General features: G+C 44.0%; 1 protein-coding gene across 2 annotated transcripts in view; it reads left to right on the forward strand.

The window, feature by feature from the left end:
* Window positions 1-26,718, forward strand: part of LOC124722124 (b(0,+)-type amino acid transporter 1) — a 579,051-nt gene that overhangs the window by 247,778 nt on the left and 304,555 nt on the right. Inside the window, exon 1 of one of the 2 annotated variants that reach the window (XM_047247329.1) lies at window positions 24,374-24,473. The exons of the other annotated variant lie outside the window; for it this stretch is intronic. Coding sequence (XP_047103285.1) covers window positions 24,419-24,473 — 55 coding nt within the window. The 5' untranslated portion in view covers window positions 24,374-24,418. Of the gene's footprint in view, window positions 1-24,373; window positions 24,474-26,718 lie in introns of those variants that run through there. 2 annotated transcript variants of the gene reach the window in all.

Consider the following 26,718-nt stretch of genomic DNA (forward strand, 5'->3'; position numbering starts at 1 on the left):
CCGGAGCATATATCTGCACGCACGTTATTGTTTCCGGATGAGACATTTTACCCCAAGACTCGAACCAACTCCGTCACCTGGATACGTGGACATGCGGTCCATTACCTCTGTCGTGACGGACACAAGAATTTCCTTGACTTGTGGCTCTATTTGCAAGAAAGACATCATGCTATTTCCGGGCATACCAGATATCGACAGTGCTTCGCAAACTACCTATGGAGTGCCTTTCACAGCCCGCCGTGCAGCTGGAATGTTCCAGGCAGTGGCAGATGAGGTCAGAACGAACTACAAACGAGCATATACTGAACAATCTTTATCAGTGGGCGCAGTCGCTGAGAAGCTTAACTACGATGTGGAAGCTTTCTTTTCATGTTATTTACGTTTCATATCTTCGATGGTGTCTTCATTCTGTTTGTTTTCCAGGCTTGATTAACTATGACTGTTCGCACATTGATATCTATATACATAAAAAAGATTTAAAAAAAAAGTGGGCAGGAGACATGCTTTCGAATCCAAATAAATACACAAAAAAAAGGATGCCTAGAAAATAGTGTTTCTCGCCAAACATGAATGCCTGTGAGAGATATCGCCTGTTGTCATGCAGCCCACACAATCTGCATGTCATGCATTTCCTTCTTCATGATGTCGCGTGACTCGGGCCTCCCGTCTGGTAGACCGTTCGCCGGGTGCAAGTCTTTCGAGTTGACGCCACTTCGGAGACTTGCGCGTCGATCGGGATGAAATGATGATGATTAGGACAGCACAACACCCAGTCCATGAGCGGAGAAAATCTCCGACCCAGCCGGGAATCGAACCCGGGCCCTTAGCAATGACATTCTGTCGCGCTGACCAATCAGCTACCGTGGGCGGACTACTTCATGAAATTCCCAGCCGCACACTGCAGGGGCACTGACGACGCTCCTGCAGCGTTTTCGATTGGAAGTGTTTGATCATCCACTGCACAGTCAGAACTTGGCTCCCCCTGATTTTCATTCCTGCTTACATGAGCCGCTAGCTATGAAAACGACATTTGGGCACAGACAACAAGCTGTAGATCAAAGCAGAGAATTGGCAGAAAGTACTGGAGGTTGACTTCTCTAACAAGGATACTGGAAAATTGGTACAATGCTGTGACAAATTTCTCAGTCGGAGGGGCGACTATGTGCAGACGTAGCTGGAAGGTGTTGCTAACTGTTAAAAACGAAACATTTTTGATTTTCACTGTGGTTTTCATTTCGCGACAGCCCGGACCTTACTTTCGGAATAGCCCTCTTGCTACTTGCCAAATGGCGAATACTGGAAATTCTTATTTTTGCACATATATATATATATATATATATATATATATATATATATATATATATATATATATATATATGTGTGTGTGTGTGTGTGTGTGTGTGTGTGTGTGTGTGTGTGTGCAAAAAAATATATATGCAAAAATAAGAATTTCCGATATTCCCCATTTGGCAAGCAGCAAGTATCCAAAATCATGCACATATGTTTTATTTCTTTACATAATTACTTATTGTGCTAAAGAGCGATCTAGGTCTAATGGCTTAAATACTTAAAGAGATCTACTTGACTATAATTGGCTCTAAATGGCTCTGAGCACTATGGGACTCAACATGTTAGGTCATAAGTCCCCTAGAACTTAGAACTACTTAAACCTAACTAACCTAAGGACATCACACACACCCATGCCCGAGGCAGGATTCGAACCTGCGACCGTAGCAGTCCCGCGGTTCCGGACTGCAGCGCCAGAACCGCTAGACCACCGCGGCCGACTTGACTATAATTGACGAATTTTTCTCCGACTTTGTCATGCAAGTAAACTACGAAATAAGTGAGTTGTGAACTATCCGAATCACGTATATTATATTTGTTGTTACATGTACACTGTTAGTGTATTCCGTACATCAAGTTGAAATCGGTCTACATAACCTTTCTCCTCCCAGCCAGTATCAGTTAGGGACTGTTAGCACGAGGGAAGCCTCTTCCAAAGAACTTGGTTTCTCAGATATCACTAGCACAGCGCTAACAAACTGTCGGTGACCTATTGCATTTAAGGTGAATAATGACTTTGCCTGTCAGCTCTTAAGATAAAATAGAACAAAAACTTCCGCAGCTTTTTTAAAAATGCTTTTCATTGCGCAACATACACTTTTGATTCCTACACAACTAGTCCTCGAACCAAAACTGATTTCTTCAGGAAGTTATTAGCACTTGAAATGGTTCAAATGGCTCTGAGCACTATAGGACTTAACTTCTGAGGTCATCAGTCCCCTAGAACTTAGAATTACTTAAACGTAACTAACCTAAGGCCATCACACACATCCATGCCCCAGGCAGGATTCGAACCTGCGACCGTAGTGGTCGCGCGGTTATTCGCACTTACCCTTCTACGCTCTTAGTATGTCTTCTTGGGTGAGAAATAGCCTCCCTTTTAACTTGTTTGTCACATACGGAAGGGAAAGGGTAGGCGAGGTGAGGGGAACGCAATTCCACAATTTTCAACGCAACGACATCCGAGCCGTACCTAGAAGCTGTTAGTCCTGAAAAAATACCGTGGTACGCTTCATTGCCAAACGCCTTGCGCATGTGATGGCACCATTCACAAGTTTTCCCACCTGCTATACAGCTGGGACATGGAGCATCCAAGAGAAGCCTCCCTTCTATAAAATGGTCTTACAGAGTTCTGTGAACTGCTTTGGTGTGCTCATATTCGTACCATCGTCTGTTCGGAGACATGTGGTGCACCTGTACATCTCATCTAGAATTCCTTCTGACAGCATTGATCCTTCTTGTGAGAGGCGAGGCTTGCTATTTTCATCCTGAACTATTTTTACAAGTAGAAATTCCACGTATTCTACTTCTGCATCTACATACAGTGGTTGGACAAAAACATGTAAAAACCGCGAGAAACGCTTGCTTGAACACAAATGCAGATGATAGTCAAGCCTGCAAGGGGCGCTGGTTAACTGGCCACGAACGCCACTTGTTCTGTGCCCTCAGTACGCTGCAAGTGTTAGACGTGGTCAGAACAGTGTTCTGTGTAGTTTTGTGTCCATTATGTCGGAGCTAACCAAATTCGAACATGGTCAAATTATTGACGTTTGCATGGTGGGTGCTTCTGTAACTAATGTAGCCGAAGTATTCGATGTTTCGAGAGGCACCGCATCGAAAATCAGACTGTATACAGGGAAATAGAAAACAAAACATCCACTAAGCAGGCAAAAGAGTATGTTGAGTGAGAGTGACAGACGATCATTGAAGAGAATTGTGGCGAAAAGTAAGAGGATGACAGCTGCTAAAATCATTGTAGAACAGTGTCGCACTCGCGAACCCGGTCAGCACCAAAAGAAAACGAAGGGAACTCCCTAAGCGGGAAACTGCAAGGTGAGCTGGAATTACAAAACCACTCATCAGTGATTCAAATGCCCGTAACAGGAAAACGTGCCGCCGGCGCCATAAAACCTGGACTATGGAGCAGTGGAAGAAAGACATTTGGTCGGATGAGCCTTGTTGCACCATTTTTCCAACTTCTGGCCAGGTTAACATACTGGTAGTGAAACATGGTGGAGCTTCAGTGATTTTGGCAGCCATAGTGTGTTATTTCATGAGCCCCATGGTTGTTTTGCAAGGTAGCATTACTACCAAGTACACTACTGGCCATTAAAATTGCTACATCAAGAAGAAATGCAGATGATAAACGGGTATTCATTGGACAAATATATTATACTAGAAATGACATGTGATTACATTTTCACGCAATTTGGGTGCATAGATCCTGAGAAATCAGTACCCATAACAACCACCTCTGGGCGTAATGACGGCCTTGATACGCCTGGTCATGGAGTCGAACAGAGCTTGGATGGCTTGTACAGGTACAGCTGCGCATGCAGCTTCAACACGATACCACAGTCCATAAAGAGTAGTGACTGGCGTATTGTGACGAGCCAGTTGCTCGGCCACCATTGACCAGACGTTTTCAATTGGTGAGAGATCTGGAGAATGTGCTGGGCAGGGCAGCAGTCGAACATTTTCTGTATCCACAACGGCCCGTACAGGACCTGCAACATGCGGTCGTGCGTTATCCTGCTGAAATGTAGGGTCTCGCAGGGATCGAATGAACGGTAGAGCCACGGGTCGTAACACATCTGAAATGTAACGTCCACTGTTCAAAGTGCCGTCAATGCGAACAAGAGGTGACCGAGACGTGTAACCAATGGCACGCCATACCATCACGCCTGGTGATACGCCAGTATGGCGATGACGAATACACGCTTCCAATGTGCGTTCACCGCGATGTCGCCAAACACGGATGCGACCATCATGATGCTGTAAACAGAACCTGGATTCATCCGAAAAAATGACGTTTTGCCATTCGTGCGCCCAGGTTCGTCGTTCAGTACACCATCGCTGGCGCTCCTGTCTGTGATGCAGCGTCAAGGGTAACCGCAGCCATGGTTTCCGAGATGATAGTCCATGCTCCTGCAAACGTCGTCGAACTGTTCGTGCAGATGGTTGATGTCTTGCAAACGTCCCCATCTGTTGACTCGGGGATCGAGACGTGGCTGCACGATCCGTTACAGCCATGCGGATAAGATGCCTGTCATCTCGACTGCTAGTGATACGAGGTCGTTGGGATCCAGCACGGCGTTCCGTATTACCCTCCTGAACCCACCGGTTCCATATTCTGCTAACAGTCATTGGATCTCGACCAACGCGAGCAGCAATATCGCGATACGATAAACCGCAATCGCGATAGGCTACAATCCGACCTTTATCAAAGTCGGAAGCGTGATGGTACGCATTTCTCCTCTTTACACGAGGCATCACAACAACGTTTCACCAGGCAACGCCGGTCAACTGCTGTTTGTGTATGAGAAATCGGTTGGAAACTTTCCTCATGTCAGCACGTTATAGGTGTCGCCACCGGCACCAACCTTGTGTGAATGCTCTGAAAAGCTAATCATTTGCCTATCACAGCATCTTCTCCCTGTCGGTAAAATTTCGCGTGTGTATTACGTCATCTTCGTGGTGTAGCAATTTTAATGGCCAGTAGTGTATTATGCGGCTATTTTGGCTGTTCGTGTCCATCCCGTGGTACAATGTCTGTTCCCCGACGGTCATGCTGTGTTTCAAGATGACAGAGCCCCTGTTCACATAGCTGGCATCGCCAAGGACTGGTTTTGTGAATATGAAGATCAAGTGTGGCATCTCCCCTGACCACCACAATCACCACGTCTCAATATTACTAACCTGTGTGCTTTGGAGAGAAGGGTGCGCATTCGCTATCCACCTCCATGATCGTTATCTGTCTTGCCTTTATTTTGCAGGACGAATGGTGGAATAGTCCCTTGAAAGCCATACTCCTATTTATCTATTCCGAGACGACGGGAGGCTGTTTTGAATACCAACGGTTTTCCTACCCCGTACTAGGCATGATAATGTGTTATGTTTGTTTAGTTTCCATGTTCTTGTCCACCCCACTACATACTTTGCAAGGCATCAGACGGTGCATAGCGGAGGGTACTATGAACCACTGGTAATAATGCCCTTTCCTGTCTCCGTTGAAAATGGATCGAGGGAAAAACGACTCTATGTTTTCGCACGATTCCTGATTCTCTTGTCTTCTCAGTCCTTAGGCGAGATATTTGTTTGTGGCAGTGGGATTGTTCTGGAGTCCGGCGCAAATGCTCCTTCTCTAAACTTTCCAAATAGTGTTTCGGGAAGAAAACGTCATCTTCACTCCAGGGAATCGCATTTGAGATCACGAGAAGTCCCCGTAATACTCGCATGTTGATCGAATCTACAGGTGACAAATCTAGTAGTACGCCTCTCAATTACTTCGATGTCTTGCTTTAACCTGACCTGTTTGGGATCCCAAATACTTAAGCAGTACTCGAAAATTGGTCGGACAAGTTTTCTATACGCGGTCTCCTCTATAGATCAGTTACTCTCGCAGTATAGGCGCGCAGTTCGGAACCGCGCGACTGCTACGGTCGCAGGTTCGAATCCTGCGTCGGGCATGGATGTGTGTGATGTGCTTAGGTTAGTTAGGTTTAAGTAGTTCTAAGTTCTAGGGGACTGATGACCTCAGACGTTAAGTCCCACAGTGCTCAGAGCCATTTGAACCATTTGAACTCTCGCAGTAAACCGAAATCGACCATTCGTCTTCCCTCCAACCGACCTTATGTGCTCGTTCCATTTCGTATTGCTTCGCAACGTCACACCCAGATACTTACTTGCCGCAACTGTGTCGAGCAGCCGGCCGGAGTTGCCGTGCGGTTCTAGGCGCTACAGTCTGGAACCGCGTGACCGCTACGGTCGCAGTTTCGAATCCTGCGTCGGGAATGGATGTGTGTGATGTGCTTAGGTTAGTTAGGTTTAAGTAGTTCTAAGTTCTAGGGGACTGATGACCTCAGACGTTAAGTCCCATAGTGCTCAGAGCCATTTGAACCATTTTGTGTCGAGCAGGACACCACTAACAGGATTGTTTTCCGTACTCGTCTGCATCAGTGTCATCAGCAAACAGCCATAGCTTGCTGTTCACCCTATCCGTCAGAGAACAAGAGTGGTCCTACACGCTTCCGTGGAACACTCTTGACGATACCCTTGTCTCTGATAAACACGCACCGTCCAAAAGAATGCACTGGGTTCTATACTTACATAATCTTCAAGTCACTCACGTATCTAAGAACCTAATCTGAATGCACGGACCTTCGTCAACAGACTGCTGCACGACTCTGTGTCAAAAGCTTTCCGGGAATCTAGGAATACGGACTCTGCTTATTGCCTTTCATCCATGGTTCGCAGGATGTCGTCCGAGAAAAGGTGAAGTTGAGTTTCGTATATCGGCGAGAGTGTTGTCGTCAGAAATTAAATAACATGAAACCAAATTGGTTTGATCACCATAAAGTAGTGATGCTGCTTGTTGGTACTGCAATAACCGTATTATTTACCGGTTTGTGAATAAAATTAGTGAGATACAACTACACATCCTGCGAATTATTCGGCTAAATATATTAAAAAGCTATCTTAGATAAAAATGCTTTTGATCATTTCCTTCCGTAATGACACTGAAAAAATTCTTTTGCGAATTCCCGTGTCCAGAAAAGATATTCACTTCCCTATGGCCAGATTGTATTTGATAGTTTCTGAGGATCGGAAAACTAAGTTATCGTTTCTGAGGTACAGTACGTATTACGAAACAGCCTAACACAGTACCATTTGTCAGCAAGTAGAAACAGAGTAGAAGTGCGAAAAGGACGTAATTGTTGCTGACGGTAACGATCTGGCTGACATGAGAAAACTGTCTAAACAATCGAATACGTAACGCAGTGATTTCTGGCAAACCACAGAAGCGTTAATTGAATTTTTTAAATGGCTGTAATGTATCTGTGTCTGTATAGTCAACACAGCTGAGGGACCGTAATGTGTGAGAAGTGGGCAGACATATCACTGTTTACGAGGTGCAACTGAGGCTGCAGTTGTGGCACTGATCCAGGTTCAAGCCTCGCAATTTGTACAAGCGCATTAACAGCTCTCGCACGTACGAAGCACTCTTTCTATAGTATAGTATGACATTTAGAAGATTCCTTTCTGGAGTACAGTATTCGGCAAGATGACATGACCAATTTTATCTCTCGGTCTTTAGCGAGTATTCAACGGTAAAGTGAAGATGCGGAATAAGAGGCTGTAAGACATGTTTGTGTATATTTTCAGAAGTTCACCGTTCTAAACATTAGGCACCTGTGCGTAAACGCTAAATCGAGGCACTTGGATACGGTGTAAAACGATGTAGAGTGGAAGGTAACTGCATGGGGAGTGTAGATTAGTGTTTAGCGTGTCCTTGGAGATCATGTAGCGCAATTGCTGTCTCTTTCGCCGAGCTTAACAAGGGGAGCAATGCCGATATGACGAAGTAACGAATTCTCCAAGTAAGTGGCAAATTTCACATGTGAAATTGACGCATACTGCGCTTCAGGTTTACCAGGAATCGCAAGCATTTCAGCTCACAAGATACACTACTGGCCATTAAAATTGATACACCACGAAGACGACGTAATACAGACGCGAAATTTAACCGACACGAAGAAGATGTTGTGCAAATGATTAGCCTTTCAGAGCATTCACACAAGGTTGGCGCCGGTGGTGACACCTACAACGTGTTGACATGAGGAAAGTTTCCAACCATTTCTCATACACAAACAGCAGTAGACCATCGTTGCCTGGTGAAACGTTGTTGTGGTGCCTCGTGTAAGGAGGAGAAATGCGTACCATCACGTTTCCGACTTTGATAAAGGTCGGATTGTAGCCTATCGCGATTGCGGTTTATTGTATCGCGACATTGCTGCTCGCGTTGGTCGAGATCCAATGGCTCTTAGCGGAATATGGAATCGGTGGGTTCAGGAGGGTAATAAGGGACGCCGTGCTGAATCCCAACGGCCTCGTATCACTAGCAGTCGAGATGACAGGCATCTTATGCGCATGGCTGTAACGGATCGTGCAACCACGTCTCGATCCCTGAGTCAACAGATGGGGACGTTTGCAAGACAACAACCATCTGCACGAACAGTTCGACGACGTTTGCAGCAGCATGGACTATCAGCTCGGAAACCATGGCTGCGGTTACCCTTGACGCTGCATCACAGACAGGAGCGCCTGCGATGGTGTACTCAACGACGAACCTGGGTGCACGAATGGCAAAATGTCATTTTTTCGGATGAATCCTGGTTCCGTTTACAGCATCATGATGGTCGCATCCGTGTTTGGCGACATCGTGGTGAACGCACATTGGAAGCGTGTATTCGTCATGGCGGGGTCAGGGATTTTCTCTGCCTCGTGATGACTGGGTGTTGTGTGCTGTCCTTAGGTTAGTTAGGTTTAAGTAGTTCTAAGTTCTAGGGGACTGATGACCATAGATGTTAAGGCCCATAGTGCTCAGAGCCACTTGTACCATTTTTGTATTCGTCATCGCCATACTGGCGTATCACCCGACGTGATGGTATGGGGTGCCATTGTTTACACGTCTCGGTCACCTCTTGTTCGCATTGACGGCATTTTGAACAGTGGACGTTACATTTCAGATGTGTTACGACCCGTGACTCTACCCTCCATTCGATCCCTGCGAAACCCTACATTGCAGCAGAATAATGCACGACCGCAAAAATGCAGGTCCTATACGGACGTCTCTGGATACAGAAAATGTTCGACTGCTGCCCTGGCCAGCACATTCTCCAGATCTCTCACCAATTTAAAACGTCTGGTCAATGGTGGCCGAGCAACTGGCTCGTCACAATACGCCAGTCACTACTCTTGATGAACTGTGGTATCGTGTTGAAGCTGCGTGGGTGGCTGTGCCTGTACATGCCATCCAAGCTCTGTTTGACTCAATGCCCAGGCGTATCAAGGCCGTTATTACGGTCAGAGGTGGTAGTTCTGGGTACTGATTTCTCAGGATCTATGCAACCTAACTGCGTGAAAATGTAATCAAATGTCAGTTCAAGTATAATATACAGTATTTGTCCAGTGAATACCCGTTTATCATCTGCATTTCTTCTTGGTGTAGCAATTTTAATGGCCAGTAGTGTATTTGCTCCAGCACCACGGCCGAAAGACAATCAAGTTGGGCCAGAAACGAAGGTATGTGGGCATAACGTGTGGCTAAGAATGCTTTCTGTGCCAGGTTTGGAATTGTTACAGTACACCTGCACTGGTTATCTAAGGACAGCTTCAATACGTATACGCCGTGGAGTATTGTATCTCATGAAGTTCCTAGCAAACAGAACCAGGGAGTTATTCATAACAAAGAGAAGTCTTCAGACACAATTTATACCCTGAGCAGAAAATGTCACTTCATCGAAACTCCGTAATTGTCTTCCATTGCGACGCATATGTTTGAAATTCGGCTTAAAGGTGCCTACAATCTTCTTCCGTAATGATGCAAAATAGGGGCACCCTGCGACGTTACCCTCTGGATCGGTGTTGCTTCAAATAGCAAGGTTTCTGCACATGCGAAAAAAAGGCCACAGCTCAGAAGTCCATATAAGGAGTGGGGTGGGTTAATGATGTCACATTGGCACCAAATTTCACCGCAATTCTGCCTATTGCCACTGTGGCCGTGCGATACGATGGAAAAGTTGTCACAACCCTTTTTATCCACAGTGGAACGCTACTTTTGACATCTTTGCGATGGAGATCGGAATCACGAAATCAGCGTTGAAATCAAGCAGTTCTCCTATCGGTGGCCGAGGGAAACATTTCAAAAGCACCACCTCTCAGAATCGATATGAAAAGCCCTCAGGAGGTAACAGAAAGTCGTCCTGTTGCTCGTCGCACTGCGAACTGTCGTTTTCAATCGCGAAGTACCGAAATATGTCCTTTCTTTTTGAATCACCCTGTATAATACGAGCCCAAGAGGCTGTGTGGGAATGAACTCCCCAAGGGTAGGGGTGGTTTCGTTGACGCCATTTACGTCATCCCCTTAGGTGTTTTCGAATCGATACTGAGAGGCGGTGAGTCTAAAACGGCCACCGATAGAAGAACCGCTTGATTTCAACGCTGAATGTCGCAATTCTGACTTCCATCGCAGAGACGTCAAAAGTAGGGTTTAATTGTGGGTTAGAGAGGATGTGACAACCTTCCCATCGTGTCACACGTCCACGATGGTATTAGGCAGATTCTTGTTGAAAATTGCTGCCAAGGTAACATTATAAATCCACCTTACTTCCCATATGAACTTCTTGGGAGTGAGCTTTTTTCACATGCGCAGACACCTTGCTATTTGAAGCATTGCCGAGCCTGAGGCCCGCTCTTACATCATTACAAAGGAAGGCTGTAGGCACCTTTGAGCCGAATTTCAAACTTATTCATCGCAATGGGAAACAATGATATGGCTTCGACAAAGTGACACTTTCTTGCACAGTGTGTATAAACGACACAGTGTATAAGATCGAAAGACGCTTTTTCGCGGATGATACTTTTATTTATTGAGAAGTCTCAACGCTAAAACAATGTAACGAAACGCAGGAAGACCTGCTGAGGATCAACGCTTTTTGGTTCAAATGGCTCTTAGCACTATGGGACTTAACATCTGAGGTCATCAGTCCCCTAGACTTAAAACTACTTAAACCTAATTAACCTAAGGACATCACACACATCCATGCCCGAGGTAGGATTCGAACCTGTTACTGTAGCGGCAACGCAGTTCCGGACTGAAGCGCCTAGAACGGCTCGGCCACAGCGGCCGGCAACGCTTTGTGCACAGTAGGTTGTTGATCCCCAATATAAACAAATAAGCGCATTGCGCATAAATAGGTAGAAATACCCATTATTAAATGATTACACGATTGCAAAATGATCATTGGACGCAGCCACATCCATTACTTATCTGGGGGAAAGGATAGGTAATGATTTAACTGAAACGACCACATAAAGCTAATCGCAGGCTAGGCAGACGCCAGACTGAGTTTCATTGGGAGAATTCTCAGGAAATACTGTCCACCTCCAAATGAGGTAGCTTATAGAATCATCATTTCATTATTAGTTGAATACTGGTCGACACTCTGTGATCTGTACAAGATAGGACTGGTAGATAAAATAGAGCAGATCCAAAGAAGATCAGTACGATTCGTCACAAATGTAGTAAGCATGAAAGCGTCACGGAAATGCTTATGCGACACCAGTCGCAGATGCTACAAGAGAGGCGTTGTCCATCGCAGAGTGGTTTACTGATGAAATTCCGAATGTGTACAGTCTTAACACACAAAATTTGGCCGCCAGTCGGCTGCCACCCAGACTAAGTCCGAGTCGTTCACTTCAGATGCCCATCAAGCTGAGGGTCCGTCATTATTAGTCCTGCCATCTTCACGATCTGGCAACACTGTAGGATGCGGAAGGATCTGGAGGTAGTGTGGTCTTCCGCTAGAGATGTTACAGTGGTGTATCTGCACGTTATCCAGTGGGAAACGTCGCTCAGTGTAGACACAACGTCACGAGCTTGAGTCCAATCCTTTACTTTTTTTAATCACATATCGGATGTCTGCTAAGGTATCACACTGACGAAACCTCGAAGATAATTTGCATCGGCCCCTCCCGCCGGAGGTTCGAGTCCTCCGTCGGGCATGGATGTGTGTGTGTTGTTATTAGCATAAGTTAGTTTAAGTAGTGTGTAAGTCTAGGGACCGATGACCTCAGCAGTTTAGTCCCTTAGGAATTCGCACGCATCCGAACATTTGATAATTTGCATCACTTTCCAACAGGTCACTAATAGCAAAACCATCTAGAAATATTTCTGCGGAAGAGTTCGTGGCTGCGTTAACACGAGAACAGTTTATGCTTTTGAGTTTCCTCGTTCACAGCGGCCACCGACCACTCGCCGTCGGGCCCTTTGACGCCAGCCGCCACCCGACCAGGCAAGACACATTTTGGCCGTTCTTCATCTCCTATCGTTAGCATAAAACTGTTTCTTATTACAGTCTGATTTTCCGCGCGAAATGACTTCCATAAGCCGAATGAACACTGTACAGTTACACAAGACGCGTAGGTTCCCACAAGCGTATTGCTCAACTGTCATTTTCTTATTCGCAGGCCGAGCGGTTCTAGGCGCTTCAGTCTGGAACCTCTCGCCCGCTACGATCGCAGGTTCGAATCCTGCCTCGGGCATGGATGTGTGTGATATCCTTAGGTTAGTTAGGTTTAAGTAGTTCCAAGTTCTATGGGACTGATGACCATGGATGTTAAGTTCCATAGTGCTCAGATCCATTTGAACCTTATTCGCAGTTCTAGTATTCGCCGTGCAGTTACGTATTGGATTTTGCGTACTTCGGCCTTATGACAGTTGTTTAAGCGTTATGAAATAGAGTCACAAATGGAAAAAGTTTAACATTTCCAACGAATTGTTCGTTTTGGGACTAATGGAGTCGTGCAGGAGGCGGAAGCAGCTCGAAACATTTGTATCGTATGTTGGGTAAGTGCTATCGAGCAAATCATGACTGGAAAGGCTTTTTCTGTTTCAAGGAAAATCGTTCTGGCATGAATGGTTTTCCACATTCAGGAAGTCTCGAAAATTTACTTATATGAGGAACTGCATTTGCATCCAATAGGCTATGTACAGAGTTTTGGTGTAGGAGTATTGCGTATTATAATTCAAAGTTACAAAAATAAAACGGGAGACTATTACTAAATTTTCGCTTGAACGTCATCAGTTCGCTCATTAAAAATTCCTGTGCAATATTGTTACTGGTGGCAATTTACGATACCTTTGCGTTAACTTCCTAAGAGTGAATTAATGGATGAACCCTAACAAGGCACATGACCGCTACCAAATGGTAAGTGTGAGCAGACAATATTTTGCATCTAGTGGCACAAAAAGGGTGTTGTGCATTCCGAACTCCTCTGCAGGGGCCCTGTGCTCGTGAAAATGTCTTTTATTAGGTCTTAGCCATTAATTTCTTGTGAAGAAGTTAACGTAAAGACTTCATAACTTGTCATCAGTAACAATATTGCACAGGAATGCTCAATGAGCGAACGGTGACGTTCAGGCAAAGAGATAGTAATAGTCATATTCTCGAAACTTCCTGAAAGTTGAAGATTGTTCATGGCAGAGCGATTTTTCTTAAAACTAAACATTAAAAAAATCCTTTCCTGACGTGATTTGTCCGATAACACTAGCCCCCACTTGATCGAAATGTTTCGAGTTGCTTCCAGTGCCTGCACTATTCCATTAAAACTAAAGGAAACAATACGCCTCAAATGTTAGAAATGTTTCTATTTGCGACTCTGTGTAATAACGCTTAAGCACCTGTCATAAAACTGAAGTATGAAAAATACAATACGTAACTGCACGGAAAATACTAGAACTTCAAATAAGAAAATGATAGTTGATAAATACACTCATAGCAACCTACGCGTCTCGTGTAACTGCATAGTGCTCAATCGATTCATCGAAGTTGTTTCGAGCGGAAAATCAAACTGTACTAAAAAGCAATTTTTCGCTAACAGTGCAAGAGCAGAAACGTGCCGAAGTGCGTCGTGCCGCAATCATCTGGTCGGATGGCGGCTGGTGCAAAGAGCCCGGCCGCGAATGGTCAGTGGCCGCTGTAGAGCGAGGAAACTCTCGAGCGTAAATTGTTCTGATCTTGACGCAGCCACAAACTCTTTGGTGGCAATGTTTCTGGGAGGTTTTGCTCTTACTGGCCTGTTAGAAAGTGACGAAAGTTACCTTTGACGTTCCATCGTAGTGATATCATTAACAGATTGCCGAAATGCGGTTTAAACATCTTGAGCACACAACATTTCCGTAAGACACTTCGACATCCTACAATGTTGCCAGATGGTGCAGATGGCCGGGTTTAGAATGGGGGGGGGGGCACTTTTATGAGCGCCTTGAGTGAACGACCCGGATTTAGTCTCTTGGGCAGCTGGCTGGCGGCCATGTCTGATGCCTATCAAGGGGACCGCGAGTACTCCTCATCACCGATTTTGTCAAGATTTATGGTATATGCAGGACTTCGCCAGAAATGAAAGTGACGGAGGTGGGACCTCCAGTTGGCCAAACGTATAGGAAAATGTTGTTTTGTAGGGCGCGCAACCACAGCCAATCTTCGACATTTTTTCAAAGAAAATTCCGCACTGGCTGTATGAAAAAATCATTCATACAACCAGTGCGGAATTTTCTTTGAAAAAAAGTATAGAAAAATATCATTTTTGGCGCAGATCGGTCGAGGTATCAGCCGTTCTTGTTAAGGCAAGTTTGAGGCAACGGTTAGCGCAGCGGAAAGAGGACAAAATGATAACGGAGGATCGTGGGGTCGAGTCTGCATATGGAATCTTCTCCTATTTTTTATTTTCAATTCTTAAGTTACTAACACTGCAAATACACCGAAATAATGTACAATGTATTGTATTTATTAATATTTTCATCATAAGCACAAAAAGGGAAGGTGAAAGACTTTAGAAATTGCAAATAAATTTCCAAAAACAGATTGTAAGTCAGACACGAGAACGTCGTATACAGGGTGAGTCACTAACTATTGCCATCTAGAATAACTCCGAAAGTGTGATAGGAGCTGAAAAGTTTGTGGACAAATGTTGCATGGGACAACGGGTGCCATAATATGACGTTGCTTTTTGTTCCTAGGTGGGGTTGCTTCACAGATCTGAAGGTCAACTTTGTTTTTTTTTTAAATGGGATGCTGTAGTTTGGTACTTATTTTCTGATAGTATCTATCGAGACGAATCCAATGATATGTAACAGTAAGGTGTTTGAATGTCAACGAAGTTCACAAAGGTGGCATGAACGTCCATTTACAGAAGGTGTTCGAAGTGATGACCATTGGTATCAGTGCAGTGCTGCAATCTTCTTATCATGCATTGAGTGATATTCCTTATCACTTTCGCACTTATCGAAGCACATGCTCAGACTATTCTGTCTCGTATTTCGTGCAAATAGTAAATATTCGCCGAATACGGCGTATCCATCTAATGAGCCATTGACACATAAACACCATTCGATGGTTTCGCAATACAACACTAATAGGAACGGTTATACTAGTGTCGTCGAATCAAGCGAATGTGAATAATGTATTCCTTTGTAGAACAAGTCGATATGCTTCTCATTTACGGAGAATGCCAACGAAATTCAGTGAGAGCTAGAGACTTATACGCTGAAAGATATCCTCAACGTACTCATCCTACACGTCGTACATTTAAATATGTGTATGATAAACTGAGAACAACTGGATCTTTAACGCATCGGAAACATATCCGGCAAAGGAAAGTTACTAACGAGGAAACGGAAATTGGTACTGTCGCCACTGTGGTACGAGATCCTTGTGTTAGTTCGCGTAAAATCGCAAGGGAATCTGGCATGAGCCTGAGTAGAGTTGTTTGTGTTCTGCATCGTCATAAATATCATCCTTACCATATCAGTCTCCACCAGGAATTAACTCGTACGGATTGTATGCGTTGCATTGAATTCTGTCGATGGGCTCAACTTCAGATTCAGAGAGATGAAACATTTATTAATTTTATTTTATTTACTGACGAGGCTACATCCACGAACCACGGAAATGTTAATTTGCTTAACATGCATTATTGGGCAACTGAAAATCCACGTTGGCTGCGGCAAGTTGCACACCTAAAACCGTGGTTGGTGAATATATGGTGTGGGATTCTGGAGGACAGAATTATAGGCCGCTACTTCATCGAAGGATATCTTAGTGGTAGGAAGTACACCACATTCCTGCCGGAAACATTCGGTCTGTTATTGGAATACGTACCTTTAAGAACAAGGAACAGGATGTGGTATCAACACAATAGGTGTCCGGCACATTTTTCGCTGATGGCTAGAAATGAGTTGCAGTGACAATTCCCAAATCGTTGGATTGGACGCGGAGGAGATGTGTAGTGGCCGGCTCGTTAGCCAGACTTGACGCCTCTGGATTTTTTCTCATGGGGATTCGTAAAAGAAAGTGTTTATAAAGACATTCCAACTACACCTGAAGACATACGAGAGAGAAATGTCAGAGCATGTGCTTCGATAAGTGCCGGTCTGATAAGGAATACCACTCAATCCATGATAAGAAGATAGCAGCACTGCATTGATACCAATGGTCATCACTTCGAACACCTTCTGTAAATGGACGCTCATACCACCTTTGTGACATTCGTTGGTCTTCAAAGACCTTACTGTTACACATCATTGGACTCGTCTCGATAGTCGCTATCAGAAAATAAGTACCAAACTATTGCATCCCATTTAAAATTTTTTTAAAAAAAGCGAAGTTGACCATCATATCTCTGAAGCGACCCCACCTAGCAACAAAAAACCAACGTGGTATTATGGCTCCCGTTGTGCCATGCAACTTTTGTTCCAAAAACTTTTTAAGCTCCTATCATACTTTCGGAGTTATTCTTGGTGGCAATAGCTAGTGACTCACCCTGTATAAAATTAGATACTTTTATTATTTTACAGTTGGTGATTTACACATGCTGTGGTGATGTTTATCGTAACAACAAGGAAAGCAGTAATTCTCTTGGTCTCTTGCACACGTTATGAACGCCGCTTTTCTTATAATCACATAGTGTTTTCAAAGTTTCTGTAGAAAAACAAACATGGTTTACATTCACAAAAGGTTCTCCCTAATCACACATTGTGACAGAAAACCACACTTAACTCATGACTTCCCCAAATATTGGCAATGGAATGTATTTTGACGGAATCTTATCGGGATGCGAATTCTTTTCGTCCCTCAATGAGATGATGGCAGTTTCCCAGCTTTATGAATAAATTCTTTACGTGGTGATAACAACAGACATCGCAGGGTTGCAATAGCAAGTGGATTTGTACGGGGGGAATTACTTTAATACAGCATGATTGCAATGCTTCTTCGTCTTCAAATGTCTCGTCGTATAATTGTGGATTTGTTTGCTCTTCCCACTGGCCAACTAACAGAAGAAATTGGTTCTGCTGCAGTTAAGGCTTAATCATACCACTCAAAAAAATTTATATAAAGTTCTTGTAAATTTCCAGGTTGTGATGAAGTAATGACGACAATCCTATATTTTCCCTTGCAGTCATATATCGAATTTTCTTTTGCCTTTCCTTTTTATGAGTTTTATGAAAATATTAGTAAATACAGTATAATGAACATTATATCGGTGTATTTGCAGTGTGAGTAAAAACCGAAAATTAAAAAAAATAAAAATTTTCCACACAACGACTAAAACCCACGACCCTCGGCTTACCACCCTGTACTCTTAGCGCTGCGCCAGCCACTGCCTGGAAGTTACTCTAACACAAAATAATCATGCCCCGACCAACATGTGCCAAAAATGCTATTTTTTCCAAACGTTTGGCCACCTGAAGCTCCCATCTCTGTCACTTTCATTTCTGACCAAGCCCTGCATATACCGTAAATTTGTTCTAGGGAGGGTCAACAAATTTGTTGATTCCCGCTACGTATATCTGCCGAAAAGGTCATGAAGGTAAAATTAGGGAGATTCTAACTCACAAAAGAGGCTCTAGAACCATCGTTATTCTCGCGGAACAGTCGTTGCTGGAACAGGAAAGGGGAGAAGAGACTGCGTTATACGAAGTACCCTACGCGTGTACTGTACTAAAATTGTGACTACATGACGTAAGAAACTTCAGAAGCAGATCACGTTTTGACTGGCCCGCAAATTTCTCGGACTGTAATCTCAATGAAGATCTCTGTGACCGCTTAGAATAACGTGCCAGACCTGTCCGACTTGCGTGGCTTGCTGTGGCAAGAATGGTTGTAATGATGTCTTCTACACACACAAACTTGTGCAGTCAATCTTCAGAGGCGTTATCAAACGCCGTGGAGTTGTTTGACTTTGTTGGTCAGATGGCGACTTTTTTTTCTTTTCTCTGGTACTCGTAGTGTAGCTGTCGTGTGTACGTTGTAATTTGTAAGAGGTTAAGCTTCTGTGACAAACCTGAGGTGTAACCCAGAGTCTTGGCTTTAACTGTCAGCGATCTTTCTGACAGAGCTATACAGGCATTCTACCCGGCTCGGTTCAAGACAGTGAAGGATAATGGTACTGGCATACTGAAATTTTATTCTACTGATAAGGCACGCCTGGATGACAATAAGACGATTGCAAGGATCTCATTTCCGTTTTCAGAGTCGCATACAGTTTTAACCTGCCAGAAAGTTTAAAATAAATTTCTTTATTTCACGTCTATGATCACAAATATTGTGAAATAAGGAAATTTATTCCACATTTTCGAATCACTTTTCCATTCTCGACCATGTCGGAGCGTGTGTGCGAAAGTTGAAAAATATTACTGCATCTCGAGATTGCGTCATAGAATATCCATTTCTTGTTAATAGTGAAATGTTATTAATTTGATGATTAAATTATTTGTATTGTCTACCACGAATAATTTGTTGCGTTATTTTTTGATAACTCTTAAGTTATGTAACAGAGGGAAAGCTGTCATCAAAACAAAGGTTGGATTGGACACCACAGTTATTTATGATGCATGGTCATAACGTCTCAAGGTATACCGTTGCCTTCCTCTGACCTTTGAGCTGACTTAAACAGCCAACTACAGGGACATCTGTTGTTCAAGGTCGTCTCCGAACCAAGTTGCAACTTGGCACTTATCACATTACTAAAGCACTGATAAAGGTGAATCCTAAGGCCGGCTAGGGATCGAACAAGAGACCTTGAGGTTCGTAGCCTGGCACTTACTCTCTGAGCATTGTTCTTTACGGCATCAGCGAAATTGCGAAAATTTAAGATTTTCACGCAAATTGTGTATTTCCATTTGCAAAGAAAGGTTTCTGTTTAGAACAGAAAATGGAAATTTTGGTTTGTAATTACGTAATTCTGCTTAGCAAGCACCATTGAGGAATTGTTATTGACAGCAGGAACACCCCGCAGCCGTGATTATCGAACTGTTGGTTCTCTCTGCAGTTCAGGAGGGGAGAGGTCATCGCCTTCGCTACCCCTTTGCGGCAACCTTGCAGCCCTCTACGAACTAGGCTACCGGAAGTTCCCGTCTTTTACACAGGTCGGGGAAAATAGCCAGACCACCGACTGTGTAACGTCGAGGTCTATCGAAATCTTGTCATTATAGTCGTGAAAGGCTTAAAAAGAAAGGGAGAATCCAGTCAAAGCAAGACTTTACTCACTCTGTGAGTTCTCTCGTCTGCGCGAATTAGTGTGGGTTATAGTAAAGTGATAAGTTTATACTAACAGCGCGCATCAAGTAATGAAATCATAGTGTAATACAGAAACTCGTTGCATATTATCTAGTTCATTTAACTGTCATGAATACCATGTCAACTGATACACAGATCAGTTCATGAGGGTACGAATATTGATCATCGTACGCTTGCAGTGGACTTTTCTGCATCTGCACTTAACATACGAGTAGGTATCGCCATCTTCCGATACATTTTTTACATAAAAAACAGAGCTGGTCCAAATCCTAGGTAGATAAAAACTTTGCCTCAACCTCGCGGAAGAAATACTAGCTCGTTGCTGTACTATCGCCCACTATAAATTTATAACGGTAGCCTGAAACATTTATAACGTACTAGGAGAGTCTACGTTTAAGTTGGTCGCAATGTATTCACTGTAAGTCACTGACAGTGCATAGTGATAGGTGCTTCAGTATTTCATTCGTGTACGGAGGGAGTGGTAAAAATGTCTATACGCCTCCGAACTCGCTTTAATCTTTTTCATCTCGTCCGTACGGTTCTCGTGTGAATCTTGTTCTGTTTTGTATGTAGTCTCCATTGTAGATGCACTACGTATTTCTATAATTCTTCAAGTAAATTGACTTGTAGAGCGCAACACGTTATTCTACATTCAAAAATTCCTATATACACAGACGTGATAGCTGTCATACCTCAAGACTGTTCACCCTATAGCGGAAACTGCTGGTTGCAGACTCAGAATTTTCGTAGCAGATATGTTCCTCTATGGAAAGGTGTACTCTGATAAAGAATATAGTTATATCTTGTTACTCCTTGTCAATGTATTAGTTTGGTGCGAGACTGCCAAATACCTCCAGTGTACACAAATATAAAGTTTTGCAGAGACTGGCAACTACCTACTACGTGAAAATGTGCTACACAACTAGAAATCAGTCATGTTTCACAAAATCGCTTAAATAGTAATTAACTGGTATAGGAAATGGACTGATGACATAAGCACAGTTATAAGCATTGGTAACAGCGGGTTTTTATTTCCTAGTAGGATACTTGTAAAACGCACTTTACCCATAAAAGAGAGTCCTGAAAGTGCAGAAGCCGATTTTATTCCCGGAGTATAAGCGACGTCAGTGCAGTAACAGCAGTACCAGCTTGAACTAAGAAGTGTAAACAACAGACGTGCATTCGACAAGTAACTGTGTGCCGATAGTGTTAAGTAGTGACGTGCAGCCGTAGTGCGTCAACGTTGTTTTCACAAATCGCAATGGAGCAGCATCTCTAAATCAAGTGTTCAAGAAATTATCTACAATGTTTTGGAGAAAAGTGAGTGTAAATTTTGTCACGTACACCCTGACTCCCGAGCAATAACAACGTCCTGTGCATACCTGCCGCGACTTGACTGAAATGCAAAATGGGGACAATTCTTTTCTGAAAAAAAAATCGCGAGTGACGAGACTCGTGGTTATCGATATGAATCGAACGAAAAACAACGTAGTGCAGAAATTCACGCGAAGGGCCAACGCTTTCACAGCATAACCGACGTTCGAGCCAGTGTGACGCGAGAGACGAACAACATTCCAAAGAAGGACTTTTATGACAGTTTCGCATGATGGTATGAACGTTTTGTGCGTTATACTAAAGTGGGGGAGACTATGTAGAACACCTGTACATTACAATCGAGTTTTAACTTTTTTCTGTTTTGTATTAATCCAGTTTCGATACTTTTTTGGATTGATGGGGTATACAGTCCATACTGGAATACTATTTAAGTTATGAGGTTTATACCAGAATGAACTGTTTGTGATACTGATCGTATACAAAAAAGGAAGGCACGAATGGTCACAGGATTGTTTAACTGACGAGAGACTGTAAAAGAAATGCTGAAAACTTTTCACTGGAGAACTCTCTGAGAAAGATGTACAATGTTGTTGTTTTCGTATTTGTGATCTTGGTAGGTTGTTTATACCATTCTTGTTAGAATACTGCTGTCAGTGTGCCAAGAGGTTGCGCGGGTGGGTGGTAGGGGGCGAGGGATGCAGTGCACAACAACACCATTTTGAGACAAGCCCAGAGGCTCTTTGGAATTCATGCTGGATTCATTGGCTTCTGCAAATGCTGAATCGTATGGTTTCATGTTTCGTATTCACCACGTTCTCCAGACCTACCTCCTCTGGACTTTTACCTGTGGGGAACACTAAAGGACGTCGTTTATCGACAAAAGCCACGAACACTGGATGAACTTCGAGAATCCATCATACATTCATGTGCAAATATTCAACTGAACACGTTGCAGTCAGTAGTTCATGCTGCAGTTGGGCGACATCGTTTGTGTGTGGTTGTTAATGTTGACCATTTCGAACACCTACAGTGATATCTTTAAGTTGGACTTTAAGCTACACTTTCACCAAAGATGAGACAACTCCTTTAAATAGTTTGCCACTTATGGACTTTTAAACTGTGTATACATTTTTTTGGACTCCTCTGTATATTAAATAAGTACGGCAGATTTAGAAACTAGATCCATACTCGAGGTAGATTCTAACCCACTACGTCCCGTGTACGAACCAACATCGCTACCCCCAGCCAACGGAGGCTCACAGTAGGTTTCAATTGCAGTTCTTTTGACACATGACAACATTATCGGCCAGCGTCCTATGTGTCAGATAAGACGCGAAAGCGCATTCCAGTTTCATTAATCGTGAGAGAAACTGTTGTGGTGCAGGCCTCCACAGTAGAACGACTGTTGTGCGTGCACAATTGCACTTGTGAATGCAACAGGCTGATTAGGTGGAGCAGGTGTGCTCCTGTACGCTCGATAAAAGTTTTGTGTACACATACTGGCCGAGGGGGCAGTGACATCAGCCAAGTACGACGCGCGGAACAAAATACGTTACTGAAACTTTTTCTGCAACATTATTGGCCCTTGTACTCTGGCGCGCACGACGTCAGCATCTATTGCTGTCTCATTGTTTGATAACCCACATACACTCGCGTACTGACTGCGCGCCGCGCGGGGTATCCGCGCATGCGCACACGCTAGCGTTCTGGCGCAGGCGTCAGGTGCGCAACACCCTCGCTGGCACCGTTGACTGATACTTCTCTGTTGATTTGCTGGCAGCCGTGCGAAATGGAAGAGGGGTTAATATACGCGAGGTCTCACCTTCTCTGCTGGTCTGTCTGCGATATATCGGAATCGCCCTGCGTTGTAAGCCAAATAGCTCACCTTCTGTCTGGCAACCCGCGTCGGTGCACAACTGCGCATGCGCAACAGCCGCGCACTCGTTGATAGGTGCCAACTAGCGTATTTCGTTTTGAATATTACTCACAAGGGAACCTCCCCATCGCACCCCCCTCAGATTTAGTTGTAAGTTGGCACAGTGGATAGGCCTTGAAAAACTGAACACTGATCAATCAAGAAAACAGGAAGACGTTGTGCGGAACTATGAAAAAAATAAGCAAAATATACAAACTGAGTAGTCCATGCGCAAGATAGGCAACATCAAGGACAGTGTGAGCTCAGGAGCGCCGTGGTCCCGTGGTTAGCGTGAGCATCTGCGGTACGAGGGGTCCTTGGTTCAAGTCTTCCCTCGAGTGAAATGTTTAATTTTTTATTTTCAGACAATTATTATCTGTCCGTCCGTCCGATGCGAGGTAAGTGCGCCGTAGTATGCATCCACAAGAAAACCTAAATCGGGTAAGGTAGAAGAATCTTTTTACCCATTCGCCAAGTGTACAAGTTAGGTGGGTCGACAACATATTCCCGTCATGTGACGGACATGCCGTCACTAGTGTCGTATAGAATATATCAGACGTGTTTTCCTGAGGAGGAATCGGTTGACCTATGACCTTGCGATCAAATGTTTTCGGTTCCCATTGGAGGGGCACGCCCTTTCGTCTACTAATCGCACGGTTTTGCGGTGCGGTCGCAAAACACAGACACTAACCTTTTTACAGTGAACATAGACGTTAATGAACGAACGGACAGATCGTAACTTTGCGAAAATAAAGAAAGTAAAATTTTCACTCGAGGGAAGACTTGAACCAAGGACCTCTCGTTCCGCAGATGCTCACGCTAACCACGGGACCACGGCGCTCCTCAGCTGAGGTTGACCTTGAAGTTGCATATCCTGCGCATGGACTACTCAGTTTGTATATTTTGCTTATTTTTTTCATAGTTCCACACAACTTCTTCCTCTTTTCTCGATTGCTCTGTGTTCAGTTTTTCAAGGCCTATCCACTATGCGAACTTGGAACTAAATCTGAGGGGGGTGCGATGGGGAGGTTCCCTTGTCAGAATGCAGACGTTGCGTGCGACGAGATCTGCAGTTTAAACGTAGTGATTGTTGTCCCCCCCCCCCCCCCCCCCTGCCTGAGCGGCACGCGTTCCGGCTGCTGTACCTCAGAAGTCTAGCGTTCGGTGAGGACGAGCAGCGGCAAGGCCGACTCGTCTGAACTCGGTCTGCAGACGACGCGAGCCGATGGGGCGAATCCGGCGGGTGGTGCTTCAGTGCATTTTGGAGATAACCGGCGTCGGAAGATGGCGGACGGCGCGTGAGGCTGCACCGAAAGCGTCCGCGGCGCCTTTTAAAGAGGACGTTCTGCGCCGCCGCATACGTGACACGTTAAAGCGGCATGGTGGGGCGCGGAGCTATTCGCGTGCGGCGCTCCCGCGGCCGCAGCAGCCAGTATGAGCCAGGGAGCCGCGAGCGCGGGACATGAGAGGCAAGCTGTGGAACCTGCTGTGTAGCTCCCGGCACGCGGTTTACACAGGTACCTCTCTTCCTTTGCATCGTAGCCGCAACAACAAATCTGCCTCGTCTCGGGCGCGCCTAACAAAAATTTTTCTTCTTCGATTCATCTGTGAATGGAACACCGTAGGGTGCAAATGAAACTGATGCCGAGAACCCTCCCTTGTAACTTAAGCCGTGCCTTTCGTCGAACGGATTTAAAGTTTTGAGCACATATTGTCCATGTGCTTCGTCCACAGTGATAGCAGTGGACTAAAATCTGCTTTAATGTGTCTGTACTTTGTCAACGATTCTGCGTGCACGGCAGACGGAACTTTTCTTAACACAGAAAATGTAGCAAAGTATTGCATCAGAATTTGGAATCTTGCTTAGGTGTAAACTCCGTGTTTCGAGCTTTCATTCGTTGTAATGTACAGTAAAGTTAATTTATAATCTGCCTGTGAGGCAGAATATAAATCCATTTTTCCGCCGAGTACTCAGATTTAAAACCACGAAACATTACTCGCTTCAGCCTAACTACAAGCTCAAAACTCACCACCCACATCTAAACAAACGAAAAGACTACTGTAACTCATTGCTGAATCGATACGAATTCTGTCTTTTCGTCACATTAATGGACTGAAACCTGTCAATATCTGATCGAATGTCAACTTCAACTAAATTATTTTACAGAAACGATCATAAATGAGGCATAGGATAAGCGAAAGCTATGTTGCGGCTGTTGCTAAAACCAATTGTGTTTCTAACATATGTTCAAGAATAGTATGCAGAGGACTGTAGAATAACCTTAGTTCCCCACGTTTATATATCTTTCATACGAATTTTTGAGATCTAATTAATGTAATTCTTAAAGGCTATGATACCGTAGATTGCTAGACATTTGAACCTCTATGGCTGTTTATCAAATCTTCTGTTATTCTTCACATATTTTTAGGAATTCCAGCTGATCCGAATTAGTAATTATTCCACACCCATTAATTATACATAGTGTAGACTGCAAAACGATTTGCACCTACCATTAGTTTAGAACCCACATCATACTACCAAATTTAAGTTAGCATTTCATTTCACCCCACACGTTATCGAATAATACTAAATCCTCAGGTGAACCTGAGAATTAGAATTTCCTTCATCTGACTCCAACTGCGACTAGATAAATCGACAATCATTTCAGAACCTTCAACAAATTACTGCAAAAGTTTGTCACATAGTCATTGACAAAGTTGATAAGCGCTAATAAACATCATTTTTGCTATACTCTCGAGTAAATGTGCTTCTCGTCGTTGTTGTCGTCGTCGTCGTCGTCGTCAGTGTCATTGTTTTTATTGTTGCCTGTATAATGGCCCTCAACATGTATAATGGTCCTCAACATGGCGGATATCAACTCCGAATTAAGTTTTGCATTGTTTGAGGTCAGTGATCTCCAGTCTGGCTATGTCTATGTATAAGTTCTAAACGCACAAAGAGGATTCTAACGTCAGGATTGACAGACAGTAGTCCCTGAGCTACGCTGAAACATTTTTGGGGCGACATAATGTCAACGAGGATCACCTCTAAACAGAGACAAACAGTGAACTCCTGAACTCGAGATCATCACAGCAACCGTCGGGTTACGTCTGTCGGCGGGTAAGGAGACAAATGGCTCTGAGAACTATTCGACTTAACTTCTGAGGTCATCAGTCGCCTAGAACTTAGAACTAATTAAACCTAACTAACCTAAGGACATCACACACATCCATGCCCGAGGCAGGATTCGAACCTGCAACCGTAGCGGTCGCCCGGCTCCAGACTGTAGCGCCTAGAACCGCAAGGCCACTTCGGCCGGCGTAAGGAGACAGATAAGACACAAAACGAGTAGATTTTGCACACATTCTGTCAAGTACCATTAACTGTTAGTATCTGTACAAGTCTCTCGTTGGTAGACCTCACTCTTCTATAGCTGCGAAAGAATGGCACAGTCTGTGTGGGAATTCACAATTTCTTCTGAGAGCGCTTGGCGGCAATAAGCATTTGATATGAGTCGTTTTTAAACATTGAAGACAAATTAAAAGAAATGCTTGCTTTTCTGCAGCCTAGTGAGTCTCAAAATATGTACCCAACGTCAAACTGGTGTTGAAGTAATAGACCACAAAACTGCAAGTTCGAAACGAAATTTCGTAAGATGGAAAACACTGTCATGATACAGCTTACTCAAAGGGACATTGAATGTGTTATACCAGTTCTAAAACATGTCTCATTCGGAATAGTTCCTTATAAATAACCTGATT

The sequence above is a fragment of the Schistocerca piceifrons genome, chromosome X (genome assembly GCF_021461385.2).
Source record: "Schistocerca piceifrons isolate TAMUIC-IGC-003096 chromosome X, iqSchPice1.1, whole genome shotgun sequence".
In the NCBI taxonomy this organism is placed as follows: domain Eukaryota; kingdom Metazoa; phylum Arthropoda; class Insecta; order Orthoptera; family Acrididae; genus Schistocerca; species Schistocerca piceifrons.